We start from the raw sequence: 19286 nt of genomic DNA, 5'->3' as shown, positions 1-19286 counted from the left end.
CTTTGGGATTTACTGCATCTGTGCTGACAGTGACTGATGCCACCTTTACCATCACTATTCTCATTTTTATAATGAAAACTTCACTTTTGGAACAACACTTTATAAACGTACAGTTTTAGTAATTCTTAGCTTCTTTTGGCAATTCTTACCTTAAAATTTTTTGTATTGTGCAATGAATATAGCAAAGTGCCACGTATGAACTGAAGAAAAAGTGATAGATGATTTAAATGAGAAATTCACAGCAGAGTAAAAGGAGGATGCAAAAAGCAAATGGATACTGTGTATGAGAGTATTTAAGTACTGTGAAATAAATTTAAATGCTATAAAAGCCATACAAGTTTATCTTCTATTGCTCAAAACCAAAAAGATATACAGTTTTCATTATAATATCATCATCAATGGGAAAACTGCTCTGAACTATGCCTACTTATGTCTGCAGATAGGAGATTTTCATAAAGGAGAACTTAATATTGTATGTTGAGGTTCTCATGCAAATAGGAATTGCGTGGTTTTTTAATTCTTTTTACTGTTTCACTAAACAATTCTGCAAGGTACATCTACATTGTACATCTAAATTGTACCTTCCAGAAGAGGAAACCCGTTAGCAGCTAGAACGTACATTCACGCACAGCAGAATAAAAACATGCTAGAGACAGTACCAAACAGAACTCTTTGCAGGAATTTTCAGTTTGATTTCCTAAGGCAACTGAAATAGAGACTTATTTCAAAGAACTTCAACTAAAACTCTGAATAAAGCATCTGATACAAATTAATTTCCTTACACCAATTTAACAAAGGCAAAGGGAAAGGTCTGTGTCAGGTTAACAAGTTGCATTTCTACTAAGAAGCTTCCTAAACTGAGAAAAATCTGGTTAATGGAATCTGCACAAGAGTCAATAGCTTCCACTATGGCACTGACACAGGACAGGGCATCAATGGACCTAATATTATTTTACAAATGCCTCCAGTGTTATGATGCTGTCACCTTCCCTTTTCTGTTCTCACCTCTTCCTCTCCCATTCATTCACTGTCACATCCAGTGTAGTAGATGACTTATTATTTCTGTGCCAATGAAAAGAACAGTCTGTAAGCAAGGTAACTCCACAGACTGAGCTCCGATGAAGCATCTCTCCCCTCTCCCCCCTTCAAAATTAAGGAAATCTACTCTGTGCCTCTAAACCTCAAAACTAAATATAATCCAGTTATTTATGTCCCACAGCAGACAAAAGCTAGGCAAAAATTTCTTATGTTTTCTACTAAAAATGTGAATGTAGCTTTGATCCATTAGTCATTTAAATATACTAATTTTTAGAAAATAAAATATAAAAAAACCTTTTAAATTTCAACTTAATATTCACAATTTTATTGTGCACGGAAGCTTTTGCCACTGACATGGATTGTCTAATTTCAAGAAATACAGGACTTTTCCCACTGCAAGAACCCTGTCCTAGTGTTCCTTCTACCAGTAGCCTCTGCCTCCCCAGCACACGGCCCATCTCCCAGCTCAGACTGTGAATCATGCACAAAGCTAACTGTGCATTACACAGCTCTATTTTTGAGTGAAGCACACAGAAATAACAAAGCCAGTTGCCTAAATATCAGAAAAGCCACACAACAAAATTCCATAAATGCTATTGTCATTGTAAAATGAGACTGAAATTGGCATCCAGTTTCTACCACTGTTTTTACTGAAGATCATCTAGAAGATTTATTAGGGTGACTAGACCACTACGGAGTAAAGAATTTTTTCAGGCTTGCTAATAAATTTTCATCACCAGTGGTATCACATGGTACCACCAATTCATGCAGACTCAATTATTCTTAAATTTACTAATTACTGAATAGGTTTGATGGGTTCCAAAAGAGTAGTGTAATTTTCCAACCCAGCTGTCAACCCTACATAAGTGAGTGCAGCACTATTGGTTAGTGCTTTCAAGAAATTTGACAGGAGTGGCATGACACACTGGCATACTGTAAATAAACAACTCAGATTTTTGTTAAGGTGTTCAGACTGAATCCTAAGATTCAATATGAATTCTCCAACTTTTGTCTTTATTTTACATGCTTTTCTCAGCTGTTCTGCCCTATGGATGGAGCTCTGCATATCCACTTCACTGGGTACTGGCAGAAGCGAAGATACAGCTGTGACTCCCCCAAGTGTAATGGGGAGCCAGACACAAGCTACTGAACAAAAATAAAAACTAAAAAATATTTTCAAAAGTGAATGCAGTTTCTCTGTGGATTCCCTTCTATTTAGCTACTACACCTTTCATGATTTGTCTGTCAGCACCTAGTGACTTAACCTTACTCTAAATTTTTAATCATGGATGAGGCCAGTATCATACATACACAAGATTGCCAGGTTAGAGTTAAGATTAACTTTCAGTTCCTTTGGAAAAGTAATAAGCATACATATAGGAAAAAAAAAAAATATATTTACTCTACTCGTAAACAGTACATTTCAAGCATGAACATACCTGAAAGCCTTGATAAGAAACTAGAACAGTTTTGAAACCTCATTATAAGAGTTACAAGAAAAGGCCTAATAATTTAAACACCAGACAGCACAAATGCAGAAAATTCCTTCAAAAATGCAGCTCACATTTACCTACACAGAAGATGATGACAGGGGTAAGGAAGAAGCATTATCACAAATGACTTATCACCTTAACAAAGTATAAAAACTGTTAATGTTTCACTTATTTTCTCTCAGTGAAAAACACTAGGAGCATGCTGCTTAACATTTTAATGCACATCTGCTTCTTGGGAAAGCTTCATAATATTGGTTTTTCAATTCTTGAACACTGTGGGTTTGATTTCAAGAATTTAAAGAGGTTACCACAGAATGCCTAATTTGTAAGGAACACTTACCCCAGATCGTACAAGACAGGCAACTTATCACACCCTAGGGATTAAAACTGCTCCTCAGAAAGCTACCAGAGATACAGATGCTTTCCTTTAACTTTGTTGTACAGCATTCTGTAAAGTATTACCACACCACTGGATGCATATCTATCACTCATCTTCTGAATCAGATGAGGAAATAAAAATCGGGGGGGAACAAGGACATGAGAAAGAACTTTCTAGCCTACGGGAACTTTTTCCAGTGGACACCTGTAGACCTGGCAACACAAATCATTGCTATCTAGAAAACAGAGATTCCAAACTTGGTCCCTATTTTATGAAGGTTTTTTGTGTTCAAACAGATCCCCACTTTCTTCTGTTCATTTCTGGAGATAAATCTGAGTAATTTGAATTTTCACACAAATCGTAAGGAAAAAAAGAAAAAAAAGTCATTCTGAGTTGGGACCACTTACGAGTACAGCCTACCTAAGGCAGGAGCTGCAGCCCATGAGACGAGTTAGCAAAACCCACGTTAGACCAACAGTGCTGTAAGAATACTTGGAAAAGAAAGCAGCTCTACAGCAAGGTACACACCTCAGATTCTTGATGCCTATTGGGAGCTAAGCTACACCCAATATCCAGTGAATATCCTCCTTCTAAGAAGGAAGAAGTTAAATAAATAAATAAATAAAGATCAGAAAGATCAGTGTTACCCTCACTTATTTTAACCCTAGAAAGCTCACACTTGTCTTGCACTTTTTTTTTTTTTTTGGTAAGCTAACATATGCACAAACTTAATGTTTTTATTTTACAAGCTTTCTAAAAGGCTCTAGGACTAAATACAGCTCAAGTACAAAAATATCATGGTGTTTGACATGAAAATGGAGGAAAAAATGCTATTTCCTTGCAGTGCAATACTCAGATTTTAAGTATATGTATTTCGATTAGTCTTGGTATCTCATTTGGTAAACATCAGGGAAATTATCATTTTTCCTTTGTTCTTTGTAAAGATGAAGCAATTCCATTAATTTATTTGCCTATCATCCTCAAAGCAATTTCTGTAGCACACATCACATGCCAGAAGTAGATCAGAAATCCTGTATCATCTGCAGACAGGTGATCAAAACTAGTTTTACTTCACTAGTTTATGGCTTTCAACAAACCAAAGCTTTCTTCTTCATAAATGGTGTTACAGCAAGAGTCAGTCCCACAGGATGAGACACACAACTTGGACATTCGGCAGCAAAGTTTCCAACTCTTCCTTTCATGATCTAAATTTCAGCAATACAGGTTAGAAAAAAGAAGCTAACTCTAACCCTGACTTTCATATCTCAACTCTCTGGCCAGTGTATGATTACTTTAACCAGCAGTTTGCACCAATTTAAAATGGTTTAGACACAAAACTACTGAATGTTACATTAGTTTTATTATATCTGAGCTAGATGAACGTGATTTGAAGACATCAACTTTAATCAAATGTGTTAAAAAAAATATGCCTTTTGTGATTCTGCTGCCACTCTACAAGAAAGCAAGTGTAAGAAAACACGCTAGAAACACTCCTGGAAAAAACACAGTTGTCCCAAAGAACAAACTGAAGATAATTTTCTTCTTCCTCAGCTATCGTGTCCATCCCACCAGGAGAAAAAAAACAGAACAAATACAAAACAGTAAAAGCAAATCATCACTTCCCTGATGAACGTAAAAGGTTCTGAAACCAACAATTTAAAATCTCTCAGAAAACTGAGTGCTTCTGTCTATGGCTGTTAATTTGTGAATTACTGACACATCATCCCATTACTGTCAAACACCAGCTCACTACATTTATGTCTAAGCTTTGTCTGAAGGACTCTAAGTCTTCAAGGAGGGTGATGAAATTATCTTAAAAGCAAAACAAAGAATTTCTTTCCACTTTGGCAATTCCAACCTTACTGGTTCTGCTGAGCACTCCAACTCTATCTCTATGGATCTACCTTGTTCCTGAAGTTAAAAGCAAATGCTTCATCTGGAGTATTCAAAAATTTTTATAAAAGTATTAAATAGAAACTGACAAATTTGTCTTCCATAGGTGAACAGAAATTCATTATCAGCAACTTACAGTTGAACCAAGTTCAATCAGAGGTAAAATCTGTAGTGAAAACAATTGTAAAATGCCAGCTCCCAACCTGCCTGCTCCAAACCTGCACTCACTTTTGCAAAAGGCTCTTTTCAAAGCTAACAAAAACCTCCAACCACCAAGACTAACATTTAATTTCAAACAGCCTTCCCACCTCTCTGTAAATCACATGAAATTCACATCACCAAACAGCAGACAGTGTCACAAGACAGTTATTGAAAAGGTATTAAGGCAGAACGCTCTGAAGAGTTACTATCCCTTGCAATACTGGCATGGATGGACATGGGTTTTTCTTCTTCTGCAGTCTGCCCTTTCTCACTATGATATCAACTCATCCTTCCTGCATTCTTCTGATGCCCCAAATGCTCCAAAAAGTACTTTTTCATACATGAAAGCAAATCTAAAGCAGAGATTGATCTTACATTATAATCTTTGTAGGAGAACTCTACTTCAAGCAAGGTACTGCTTATTAAACAACTAATTTTAATATTCCAGCAATAAGATTTTTTTCCTTTATGTTCCAATCTGAAGACAAGAACAAATTCAGTAATAGAACATCAACGTTAATTTAAGAGGAGATGAAAAATGACTTAATAAGCCTGCAGCAGGATAACATTCTACAATAGGTCATGGAAGCATAAAATTTTCAACAAATTCATTCTTGTACCATGGTATATTCCTGCTAATAGACCAGGGCACAAGTGAAAGATTGTTAATACCTTGCTGCACAAGCTTATATAGCAGAAAAACCCACCAACTTTTATAGTCTCAGTTTCCCTAATCAGCAGTAAAACTGCGAAAAGAAGCAGGAAGCCTCCTACTTGCTTTCCCTTGAGCAAAGGGCAGAAAATGAGTTGCAGTTAACCACGAAATTCAACTCTGTATTAAGCCTCTGTTTAATAAATGATACTAAATACTACCATAGAAGGGTTTTAGCAAAGGAAGTTGTACTTTGAGAGCCAGAACAGCACAGACCAAAAAAAGCCATGACAGTAATTTCCTACTAGTTTCACTCGACCACATCCTAACTGGAAGCTGTGGTACAGTCAAAAGTCAGGAAACTTTCCCTTCATTAACCCAGATATGCATGAATTAGCATTTTGTAAAGATGCCCACATCCTTACTAGGATACAGCCTTTTGCTGTACACAATATGAGGCACAATACAAAACAGAAGAGTTTTCTAACACAAGGCATTAAACAAAAAGTCAAGGTTTTAGACACAGCAAATGCCATGCCACTGTAACTTGCCCCTCATCCAACCCTTAGCCTTTCAGAGAACAGGGAACCAAAGAGGGCAGAATGTGACCGAGATATATGCCAAGCTGTGTGCCAAAGCGTTTCCACTGAGTCTAAAAGCCAAAGCTTCCTTTTGGCTAAGCAAAAAGGAAGGTTGGGTAGAAACCAGCAAGCATCTCAACCATTGCAGCTAGATGCTTACACAGATTCTACAGCTACTCAGCCTCAGACTTGGTGAAGAACAAGTCTGCAGAACAGAACATGGGTTTTCTTCACATGCTCAATAATACAATCTCATACTAGCGTATGCATGTCTTCCATTTTCAGGTCTTGAATTCCTCAGCATTTCACTAGGAAAGGAGAAAAGGAAGCAAAATGGTTCTAGCCTGGAAGCTCTAGAAAGAATCACCAGATTTTAAACTTTGTTAATGTTACTCTAATCCTGTTTCACAAATGACTCATTTAAACAAAAATATTTTATAAACATCAAGTTTAAAGGCTGCATCTCAATCACTGTTCACATTCAAACATGAAATTTAGCACTTTTTGTTAATTTAAAAAATTAAAGGATATCTACACACATTTACAAAATAATTAAGCTTAGCATTTGTCCTGTTTTGTTGGACATTTCTTGTTTGCTAGCTTATCTGTCTACTCAATTTACAGGTACACCTGAATGCAAACTGGAATTTACTTGCAAGTTCACAAGTTTAGGAACTTAAAATTGATTACTTGGTTAAATAAAAAGTTACTTCAAATGCTTTGGATTTTTTAATTATTTTTTTTTTCCCGTTTCACACATGCTTCGTATTTACTTAAAAGTGCTACTACTGTTAGCAAAACTGACTGCTTCAGACTGTCAGGAATATCATGCAGGAAGGAATACCCTGAATGATGTTCCTTCCCAACATCCCTGTTTACAAATTAAAGCAAAGAGGCCAGGAAGCTAATTGTCATTCTTCCTGTTTCATAATTACATGTTAATCATTAAAATAATTAAAAGAAAACAAGATTAATAAAACAGTTTCTCTGCACTTCTAGAAGAGGTTACTCTAACAAGAGGTAGTTTAGTATTTCCATATACGTGCTTAGCCAGCAACTTTTACAACATCATGCCTCATCTGCTCCTTTATAGCACCAGCAGATAAAAGCTAGTCAATTCAAAATAACATACACAGGGTTTGGCCCATCACTGAGGTCTTCCAATTTCTGAACGATTATTTTGATTAGGAATGTGACCAGTTAACATCAAGTTGTAAAAAGTGAAGTAACTTCAAAATGGGAAATACTTAACATACGATACAGAGTAAAAAAATCACCTCAGATCATTTACATAAAATACAGAGCACATATCCAGAGAGAACGCACACACTGGTAAAAATACAGAATGTGTATGTACTATATGTATATGTTTATATAAACGCACAACATCATTTTGGTTTATTTCCCACTAAATACATATACACACAAAAAATATGGTCCAGATTAAGAAAGCTTTACTTTATCCCTGACTGTCGTGGAACACCACCATCGGGAAGAGAAAACGATAAAAACAATCAGTATTTTTCTACACACTGAAGAATAATATTTAAAACTCTGTGTAGATAAGAGCATTTAATCTGACATTACTCAAGCATAGTCTAAGATGCAAGGCTTCTGAATGGTAAAAAAAACCATAAAATGCTGCCTCTAGGCACATTTATATGGGTAAATATACTAAAATCCTTCTTCAAATTTTGATACCTCTAGAATGGTTCAAAGTTTTCTTCTTAACCAAACCCTTATCAAAATCCATGAAATGGATTCTGATTAATTTTACTAGAGTGCAATAAAGGGTTACAAACTGTTCTTGCTCTCCATAGGTATCTTCAACTTGAATGTATATAAATTATGTGCCATCACACCAATGTTATCTGCTTAACATTTCATTTTTATAAAAAGGAACTAGACTCTCATTTGAATACTTTGGTAAGCCTAATGATAAAACAAGATGCCGTAACAGTATACAAGGTTTAGTACCTCATTTTCTGAAGTGCCCTAAAAGGAGATACACCCTCAAGTCCTACTGTCAACATTGTCAGAAGTCAAAAGTGAGTGAGCCAGAAGTTTTACTCCACTGTAGGTTAAGGCATGATAAAATTTCTCAGGCTTGGGTGTGTGTATGGAAAGAGCCACAACTGACTACTCATTCTCGCTCTATACGGAGTTACTTACTGCAGCTTGCTGTGTAGAAAACTGTTTCAAGTTAAAACGAAAACCATTCCTTCTGCTCCCCTGCAAATGGACACTGTGCACTTTGCTACAGTACTTACAGAAAAGGCCCCAATAAATATCTTAAAATTCCTTTCACCATAAACTAGGGCACGGTCAGCTGAACACAGAGCTGCTCACAATGTCAGATACTTATGCGGTACTAACTCACAGTAAATATCTTATAAATCAAGAGCAAAACAGCTTTCATTCTGTCAAAAAGAGCTCAAGTGGGAACAAATACATGAAATCTGACCTTTACATCAAAAAAGCTCTTTTGGTTACCACCAAGAAAAACAGGTTCTGTTACAAAAGACTCCAGCACTCTGCATTTCTAAACATGTTTGATGAATATTCCTATATATTTTCTCCCAACTGAGGCACACCAAGACCCTTTCAAAGAAAGAAAGAAAAGAAAGAGATGGAGCAAAATGCACCTTTCACTATCTACAGCTGCCAAGATACACTGATTTGGATATTGTTGCCAGCCATCTTGACTTCAGATTCAGAGACACTTTTTTTCACTTCAGTTGTTCACAGATTCAAGGGCCCAATTAGAAAAAAACCCAAAGTTACTCATAATGGAACCCATCCAGTTACCTCTGACTAGCAGCAGTCATACATCAGAGCTATGATTTTAATGTGCTTATTATCAAAACAAGTGACTCCTATTTCTATACTATTTCTATCTCCTATTTCTATGACACCCTTAAAGTTTCCAGCTATGCAATAATTTTAACTCTTTTAAAGTAATAATTACAGACACTAACAGAAATGGTGCAGAATAAAGACTACTTGAGGCCTTTTAAAACATTAACTTACCTTTGTCAACTGGCTAGATGTCTACACCCATTATATGCTTCTGCATTTCTAGGATTATTTATACCTATCACAGCTTTCTCTATTGCTTATTTAGCCCACTGCAAACAACTTGTATTTCAGATAAAGAGACTTTAATTGAAAGCAAGTGAATACGAAGTCTGCTTTGAGCAATCCTAAAGTATTCAAGATGCACAAGTTTATTTTTGGTCATTTTTAATTCTTACAGCTCCCCAAGACATCTATTGTGTGTTCATAATTTGCTCTCCTTTTATATGGGATCTTTCTCACATAGCTGGGCAGAAATGGCCCAATCCCAAGATATAAAAGGTCCTGTTATTTAGCAACTGAGATCAAATTAAGATGCTACCAATTTTACTTAACTACTAATGTACATAAATGTACATAAACACAAAGTTTAGAAAGCTCCAAGGTTTCCTCCTGATACACTAAGTTCGTTAACCTTGTTCATAGTGAAATTTGTGTGTTCACTTATACGAGTAACAGCTATGCTGTGGGTAACATTAGTAGTTAAAATTATACAAACCATAGCTTCCCTCCAAATCTGTCCCATGAGAAGTCTTAAGGCAAAGGAAGGAGAAAAATCTTGCATTACGCTCTGAATATCATTACTAGAGCTACTCTAGACTGCTTGTAGAGCCTCAGCACTTTTGATCACAAGAAAGACAGAGCATCCAACTTGTGGCCTGACTGCAGCCCAACAGCTCAGAATTGACACTCCTGACTCATGGTTTCAAAATGCTTTGGCCCAGTAAGAGTCAGAGTTCCAAATAACTGAATAACTGAAAACTATAGGATAGCAGGTGGCATTACAGGATGGTAAAATCCCACACTAAGCTTCAAAAAGTCAAGCAGTCTGAAATTGGAAAGTGTCTGAACTAACCATTTTTGTACACTTCTGATCTGACCTCTATTTAAATTATTTTCATAATGCATGCAAACAATCACAGAACTTCTCTTTTATAGGAACCTTAACTTGCTTACTGGATAGAAGAAGTTCAAAATGTGCAATCAGAATTTTACAGAAAGCAAAGCTCCTTTCTGCTAGACTCTTGGCTTCATTTTAACCCCCAGGAAAATTCTGAAGAGAAATCAGAAGTGACTAAATTCTACCCACTGTCTCTGCCACGGAATTCCTACGTAACTTATGTTAGTTCCTCCTACTCATTATTTATTTTCATGATGTTGAAATAGGTACTCTTGGCTCCACACTAGCAGAATCATTCAGCACCCTTGCAGTTCCATAAAGATAGGGAGAGCCATACTTCCCATGTTCAAAGCATCATAAAATTATATGCTTTGGGAGAGGGAGGTTAAGGACCGGGTACAATCCCAAGGCTTCTCAAAGTTGCTAATACCTGTGGATGTTTGACATTTGTACTTTAGATTCTTATCTTTGTATAGGGAAGAAGAATATCACCACCTCGACTCACAGAAATGTCAAGATGGTAAATTATTTATTTTCTTGAACCACTAGGGGGTTAATTAGCTCTCTAAAGAAATTCTACAAAGAAAATAATTATTCTCTATTCAGGTCAATATGCAAATGCTGTAGTAAGAAGATATAGGGCATAGCAATGTCTTATACTGCTTCCAATTCAGTACAATTCAGTACAATTGCTTCCAATTCAGTGCAATTAAAAATGTTACCTTATTTCTTACTTAATAGTGAGGGAGGTTACTTATTAGAAATATTAGTGCCCGTGGTGCATGCAGAAGCCCCGGCGTCTTCACTTCAGTACAAGGTATCTGTGTAAAGGAGACATTTTCAAGCTAACAGAGCTTACCTAGATGATATTTAATGACCTGTGATTTAAACCAGGAGATTAGGCCAGTACTCTCATGCTTTCCTGTACTCTTTAATCCTTTTAGCATAATTAAAAGACAGTTATAATGCACACAGATTGGATTAATTATTACAGCACCATAACCTGTCTTGTAATTTCTTAAATCTTCAGTGCCAGATTCAGTCAACAGTCTATGCTTTCTGCAAAGGAAAGAAACAGTCTTACACACTCAGTTATTAGAGATGCAGTTATTCGGGATAGCTTTTCAAGAAAGGCCTTATCTACCATCCTACAAGCTTAGAGATCTCCAGCACAAGATTCCCTGGCCCCCATTTATGGACGTTCATCTACTCATAATTAAGATTCAAGCCAGATTCCTGCTCTGCACTTTCCAACTAGTTAATAATACATGCAAACTCATTCATAAACAATGTTTAAAGAAAAAAACCCAACCCAAAACAAACAAAAAGGAAACCCAAAAAACAAAGTTATAATTGTATTGACTAAATCTGCATGAGCAGTTTGCCCTCTGGTGACTAACTCTGTGAGAACATATGAGATTTGTAATAGATATATGAAGACTGGTATGAAAAAAGAATGTCTGGAAAGTTTGCAGGCTCCACTAGAAACAGCATTGAAAGGTTTAAAAGAAATGGTATGCATTAATTGCAACAATGTGATTTCATTCTGTTTTAGAAGAGAAATAAACTGAAGATAAAGAACAGAACTGCAACTACAGAATCACCACATATGGGAAAGAAGAGAAATTCCAGAATTTTGCCTAAGACTTATGAGAACTAAGACAAAGTAAAGAAGCAAAAGGTCCCTCCTGGCATCCATTCTTCAAAGGTATAATAGCCAGGTCCAAAAATCGGCTTGCCATCATAGCAAGGGCTCAATAGCCAGAACTCCTTGTTCTGTGTGTTGCACAGAGATAATGTTGGCCAGGCTACCTGGACATGCATCTTGGGGCTTGTGAGTACACAGGTGTGAAAGCATAGACAAAATGAAATTAACTACAGATTTTCTGAAATAAGATTGCCTTCCTCCTCCATACAATCTGACATTAATCTGTTACACTCATATCCTGCACTATCACTAATGCTATGCTAGAGCTGGGGGATGGTGGTGTGAATCTGTATTACATACAACCAGAAGAACAAGCTTCTGCCCCAGAGTCTGGGCAATTTACTCAGCATGAGGGCCTTGACTGACTTTGAAGACAGCCAATTTGCATTTTAATCTAATATGTGCTAATGGCGCGCTTACTTCAAGCTGATTTGGAAGAGGAAAATACAGATATTATTCCTCAAAACGACCTTTTGTTTCCCAAGATAGGGCTCTAGATTTATCCCAGCTCCTTAAATGACCGCTGCTACTGATTATCATATCCATTTTATCTTCACGAACATTCCAGTGAAGCAGGGAAATACCATCATTGCTCAGTAGCTGATGAGGAACAGAAGTGGAAGGAAAAAGAAAGAAAAAAAAAAGGAAAAAAAAGGGGGGGGAAAAAAGTTAAAAAGAAAGACCAACTTGTCTCGTATCACAAAGAAATGATCATTGACTGTGAAAAGGAAAGCAGGTCTCAAGTTCCTGGCTAAGATGCTAAGCTGTCTAGCTGCTAATCACATTCCTTTCATATAAAATAGATAGACAATTGAAAGTCATTGGTTACATTGGGTTCTATTATCCTGTCCTGTATGTATCCTATCCTATGTCTGTCCTGTATACCTGCTTACCTAACAGCTTAAATCACATTAAACAGCTATATTTCCCTTACAACTAGCTGCTGAGCTAAAAGGTTTTCACAAGAGACATTTTTCTTGGTCTTGGCTTGCTTGTCTATGTAAGGACTATTGAAATGTTGTCCGAGTCAATCGCTGTGACTGTTCACTAAATTCTTTCTCAGTGTCCTTCACTGAAGGTTGCTGGTGGACAGTAACTTCTTCCTTTGAAGATGCACAACCAATATAGAATGTGCAAGTTTGAGTGAAGAGAGATGAAAGGAAATGTTGGGGCTGGAATGCAAGAAAGAATTGCAAAGTAAAGTAAACTTCTAAAACCGTTGTTGTGTTTTGCTTGAATTTGCCAGGAAGTTTAATTAGTGTAAAAAACAGTAAAATGCTGGATAATTTCTGCAACAATCACAAATAGTGATGGTCAAAGAGGTACCCTTTCTCGATTACCTGGAAGTGGTAGAACAATGAGTCCCTCCTCAAGGCCATGTAGCATATAACCTCAGTACTCTTATTTAGGAAGTGTTACTTCTAGACTCTTTGTCTTGTAAAACACATTTTGAAGCTAACTCTGTTACCACCTGGCACTCCTTGCGTAGCAGTACCAGGAGAAAGAGAAAGGTTAGCTGCTAGCCCTGTAAAATTTTCATGTGGCATGAGCGATTAGAATCCTAGAACACATGCAGTCAACTTGACGGATATCCTTGTGCATTCCCAAATACTCCACATGCCGCCCTGAATGACATGTCTCCAATGATAAACTAAATTTTGTTTGCAAGATGAAACATAAATCTGCATCCTACTTCTCAAAGGAAGGAGTTGATTGTTTCTAAAATGTGCTCACTGATACTGACCTCTCAGAGAGAAAGAGTTAAATACCCTTTTTTATTCCCTGAAGGCTGCTGGTCCCATGCAGAGGTGCCATGTTTTATTTAAAACATGCTCGCTCTCAGTAACCACTTGTTCTAATTGGCAAGGCAAGGCTGGGTCCCCAAAGCACATAGCTCGTTACATTCAGTTTGGATTACAAAAACACGATGAAACAAACTGCATCGAAATGTACAAATTAACAGCTCAGGAGTGCACGACATGGACATGGAATTAGACTGTAATATGGAACAAACTCCACAGGGAGGCTAAGGAACAAATCACTAGTGTCTCTATAAACTCCAAACTAGCAAGTACACAAAACGGAGAACAGACTTTTCTATACATCAAGCAAATTGCTAAATGGGAAATAAAGAAAAGCATTCCCTCTCCTATCTTATGCACACATTTAAGGAGAATGGAGTTACAAGAAAGTTTAATAAATTAAACCTGTGGGTTGCACATTCTAAATAGGTAACTCTGCTTTCATGCTGGCAATGTGCAAACATCATGGCAATTAAGTCATATTTCTAACATTTCTCTTTTTTTTCACATCATCAGAGAACCTACACACAAGAGACTAAATTACAGCTGGTGTTTCAGTGAGTCATTTGGAAAGGTTATGAGTTAGAAGGTGAACAAGATATTAACAAAACAGAAATAAACTGGCTTTACTGTAAGGAAGAAAACATACTATAAAACAGAGCTATGAAAAACTAAAAATAATGCAAGTATGAGACAAAAAAAAGGGCTAAGCCCTTTTGCTTGCTTGTAGATCAATCTATACAATGGGACTTGCAATGCCCTGAGCTAAGAAAAAGAAAACATACGGAAAATATCAGCAATGTCTTGTCCAGAGAGAGGAAAAAATAAGTTAAGACTATCTGGCAGTCTTTTTAGGTAGCCAGTGCTGAGAAGAGGTCATATTTTTGTTTGAGTCTAATTCATATTTTTAACAAATGAGCTCCAGACTACTAGACTGTGAATTTAGCAAGATGCAATCCAGTGAAACAGCCACTAACGTCCTATAGAGTAGTTTGCTGATAGGATTGATTGATTGACTGTAAAATGTTAAAGTTCTTAATTAAAAGGTATTCCATTTTCCTAGACTGTGCCGGTGAAAAGATACTTTCAAATGTGACTGGAAAAAGCCCTACTAACTTGAAGTCAGTAGCAGACATGAGGAAGAGAAAAAGGAAAAGCCTGTCCTACCTCAATACACAACATTTGAGTGCCAGCTGACAGTGATAGAAATTCTCTTTCTTTCTTTCTTCCACTAACGATTGTACAGAAATAGAAATACTTCATGGGCCTGTCCTCCATCAGTGCTTGCCCTTTCCCACTATTTTATATAGATGAAGATGGGAGGAGGAGGAAGATAATTGAGAAAATTGAACTAGCAGCTGAACCGCTGGTCCTATTGACACCCTATGCTGCACTGCTGTGCACACAACACCTTTGTGCAGCCAGGACCCAGGCAGATGAGGGTTGTGTCTTCCATACAGCATCTTTAATGCCTTTCTTTATAATGCACAGCAAAATCATGTTAGTATTGCCAGCAAAGCAACATAGGAGCTCTGTACTCACAACTTCAATGCCATGATAATATAGACGAAGGAAAAACTAGACCCCGCCAAGTAATATTACACTAACTTCATTCAAAATGTGCTATTTAACTCTTAAAACTTCAGCAAGCCTAGAAAGCTTCAAGTATCACTGTCTTCCAAACTTCCAATTTTCCTGTATATATTGACTACTAGGAACACACAGCAAAATAATGATGATAATTTGGTTGATGGTACTGTTCTTGACAGAAGTGAAAAAAAAAAAATTAGTCCTAAGCTTAGATAATACAACTATACTTGAATAAATTCATTTTCCATTACTTTGTATTTCCCCTTCAAAACTTTAAGATACATTAGGGGGAAAGGAGTCAACTAAAACCATAAATCCTTTCCCAATCCTTTCACAAAATATTGTCCTGTTTTAACAATGCAAACAGAGCTATTACTCAGATCTTTTAAGCTGCAGAATAACTATGCATACTAACAGAGTAAAAAGAATCTTCGGGGTCAGCAGTGCAAATAAAGCTTATAAAAAAAATTATGCTCAACTAAAGTAATTTATTCAATTCTTAATTCCATTTCATGGTGATTGTCTCTCTCAAGTTGAGCACACGTTTCACCTTTTCAAGTTTACTAACTATACTAAATATTTTTTCCCTACCAGCCTTCCCCTTTTAAAAATTCTTTGGTCATAGAGTAGAAGAAATTAAGTGTATGCCAAGCAATATCTGTATCTGGAATGTTATAGATCATTATTAGCAGATGCTCTAGAAATTAGAAGTACCTTTGTTGCCACTATGACCAGCTATACGATTTTCCAAAGAATTACCTAGCTGCAAGCCTGATTGTGTAATAGAAGGTTAAGATGAAGCTTGACTACTTTCAAGTGCTAGCCAGTAAGCATTGGGTTTTGTAGTCAGCACTCCATGTACTTCAAAATACAAGAGACAGACATGAATACAGCAACAAATTCTAGCCCAATGAAGCAACAAATTGAGGCACCAGTTTCCATTAGGAGCCAACAAACGGAATACTAAACTGAAAAAGAAACATTTTGTGTACACATAAAGAAAGCAAGTACTCAGTGCTGTTTTCATACTTCTGAAAATGCTTGCTGTTTTTCTAGCAAAGTACTAAAACGTGGATTCACATCAGAAATTACAAGGATATGGAAAATGCAAACCTAACAGATTTTGATCATGCATTTAGGAATGAAAACTTTATGAAGAGCATATTTTACCATTTATCATACAACAGCATGGAACAAAGATAACATCTGAATGAGCAAGATGCAAGATGCACCTGAAGAAAAGGTTTCCAGTAAGCAAGCTGAAAGCTTGACTGAGGATCAAGTTAGCAATTGATTAAAAGCAAAATCTATTTAGGCAGGAGCACTGATTTTTGAGGCAGGTATTATTACTGCCAGACAAGGCAGCATTCTAAATACCTCCCAGGATTTACAAAGACTGAGAGAAGAGGAAATTGTGTTATTGAAGTGACTCTCTGAGTCACAAACCCCCCAATCTTGTAAGCTCCAAAAACTGTGTGTGTGACTTAGGGCAGGACAAAATAAAGGTCTGCTCAACAAAGCAGAAGGGTTAAGATGCACAAAACCATGAAATAACTCTACAGTCAAGACACTCAGTTCAGTAAATAGAAATAAGAGCGAATAATATGATATAGTCTAGAATCTGACGATATACAGAAGTTAATTGTCAGGGTTTTTTTTCTCTCTTCTCCCCCCCATCAGATCTTTCAAATTCAGGAGCATAAAAGATTCTATTGAGATCACAAAATTTCATAATCTGGCATAGAGCTAAGCATATGTATTGAAAATACATCTGTGGTTCCACCAATACCAATTTCCTACTTCATAACTAGAGATGAAAAGTCTATCATTTTTACTCATTAAGATACCAGTGCGTAAAAAACCCCAAAACGTATATGATTTCAAGCTAAAAATAAAACTGAACTAAGAGCTGAGACCCCTAAAACTCAGAAAATTCTTGGGTTATAGGATTGAAGTATTTTCTCAAATTCAGTGATGCTGATCTTGCACTTCACAGAACATGAACACTGCGTAGCTGGATTAAGAAGAGAGATGGATACCCATCTCTAGAAGTTTCAATTACACCTTCAGCCAGAAGGGCTATGAAATAGATTCACAAATCCATGAATACTCTAATCATCATTTCATCTTCTTCCAGTTTCCCATCTCTCTACCAAACCATGCAGTGCCACACTCACCTTCAGCTTCATATACTACTGATTAAGCTGAAATCTCCTTCCTGCACCACTCTTTCCAAAGCTGATAGTTTCAACACAAATGAAACTTTTGAGACTCACAATCAAATGGATTAAAAGCAGAGTGCATTTTGGGAGTGATTTAAGTAGAAAGTCTAGCTTTAATGTTTTCAGTATTTAAATATTTGTTCTTAGTCTGTTACGAGTTTGTTCCGTGACTGTTCCCAGAGGTTCCAATTAAAATTGAGTTCTTAGGGTAACAGGTGTTGTTTCCATGAATGTTTGTAGAATTCCTGCCTGAAAGAGCCTACTTTATAAAAGTGGCTTTTCAAAAGGACTCAAACAATGTCCCTAACTTAAGCTGAGATTAAAACTTCCATAAACCTAATGGGAGCAAAGATAGATTAATAAAGAGTACTTCTGAAAAATTTCACTCATCACTTGTCCTGTATTTCAATCACTCAAGTTTCAGTTTACCATATTTAAAGAAGAGAGGTTGCAGTATTAGCAAAAGATGTTGTGTTACTAAGGGAGACACTCTGGCCAGAATTTGCATTTTTTTCACTTAACAGCCTATATTCTCATTAAAAAAAAAAAAAAAACCCACATTATTTCATTTGTATTCTGAATGTGCCAGAAGTCTGAAGCAACTATGCCTTAACCATCTGAAGAGCAAATTTCTTTGAAGCAATTTAATATGTAGGATTGCACTTGTACTGTATCTAGAGACTTTCAGGCATTGATAGCATGTGGTCAGCACTGAATTGGAGACAGAATGTTGTAAAGTACTCTGCAGAAGTACAATTAACTTGAAATTATTTCAGAGAGGCTCTTGAACATTTCAGAGTCTGCTGCTTCTACAGAGCTTAAATAAAACAAGTCAGGTATTCCTTCCTGAACAGGCAGATGGGGTGAAGAGGAGGCAGAGGGCTTAAGAGAAGAGCCAAGTTTAAGCTCCACTCCAGTATTTATCAACCTTTATGTGCAAGCCAAGAACTAGTCTGTGGCAAATGAACAGCAGATCTGTGGTTGTACAGAAGAGCTTAGTCAAAACGTTGGGCTCTTCTAAGCAAAGGGTTGCACGTATCTGTGCAGTATCCAGCTCACTCTTGCCACAGAAAGCTGAACAACATTACCTCTATAATAACCTGTGAAATGTATTCCTGGGTTTAATACAAGAAAATGTACAATGATAACCAAAACAAGGAATTCCAGTCTCCAGATGCTACGTAATCTGGTTGCTTTTGCTGTTTGTTTCATCTTTGGACAAACAGGAGTGAAAATTCACTGAATTCATTTAAATTTAAAAATCACAAGCATTTGGTCAAACAAGAAGGCAAACTCTCAGCCCCTGACTATTTCCCTTTGCTTCATTTCCATGCTAATGAACATCACAGACACAAAACTATGACCATTTTTCCCAGGGGATGGGGAAGAGAGGAAGGGCAGAAGCAAAGAGCTCATGACCATGTATTTACAAACTTGTACATAGTTCAGAAAGTCTGGAAAAAAAGATAGGAATGTTCCACATAATAACTCATATTGCAATGTAAACCCAACAATGTTTTCGCCTCTTGCTGACTTCTTGCCCTTCCCCCTGATTTATATAAAAAGATAATGCTCACACAGATACAAGGGGCTTTGCTGCTGTGCGTGTCTGAAATGAATTCTTTAAAAAATAGGAAGACTGGATTCTATCCCTTCCCTCTTTAAAAAAAACCCATAATTTAACAAAGTTACTAACCTTTTTCGTTGTGTGGATTTCTTTTTTCTAAAATAAAAAAGAAACAACAGTCAAG

The 19286-nt window shown here is 36.7% G+C and overlaps 1 protein-coding gene across 5 annotated transcripts in view; it reads right to left on the bottom strand.

Moving 5' to 3' along the window:
• Positions 1-19286, bottom strand: part of ZFAND3 (zinc finger AN1-type containing 3) — a 142255-nt gene that overhangs the window by 86303 nt on the left and 36666 nt on the right. For all 5 annotated transcript variants that reach the window (XM_030499217.1, XM_030499218.1, XM_030499219.1 and 2 more), the window contains one exon: positions 19232-19258. In XM_030499217.1, the coding sequence (XP_030355077.1) occupies positions 19232-19258 (27 nt within the window). The remainder of the gene's footprint in view (positions 1-19231; positions 19259-19286) is intronic.

The sequence above is a fragment of the Strigops habroptila genome, chromosome 10 (genome assembly GCF_004027225.2).
Source record: "Strigops habroptila isolate Jane chromosome 10, bStrHab1.2.pri, whole genome shotgun sequence".
In the NCBI taxonomy this organism is placed as follows: domain Eukaryota; kingdom Metazoa; phylum Chordata; class Aves; order Psittaciformes; family Psittacidae; genus Strigops; species Strigops habroptila.
This window is presented reverse-complemented; position numbering and strand designations above follow the sequence as displayed.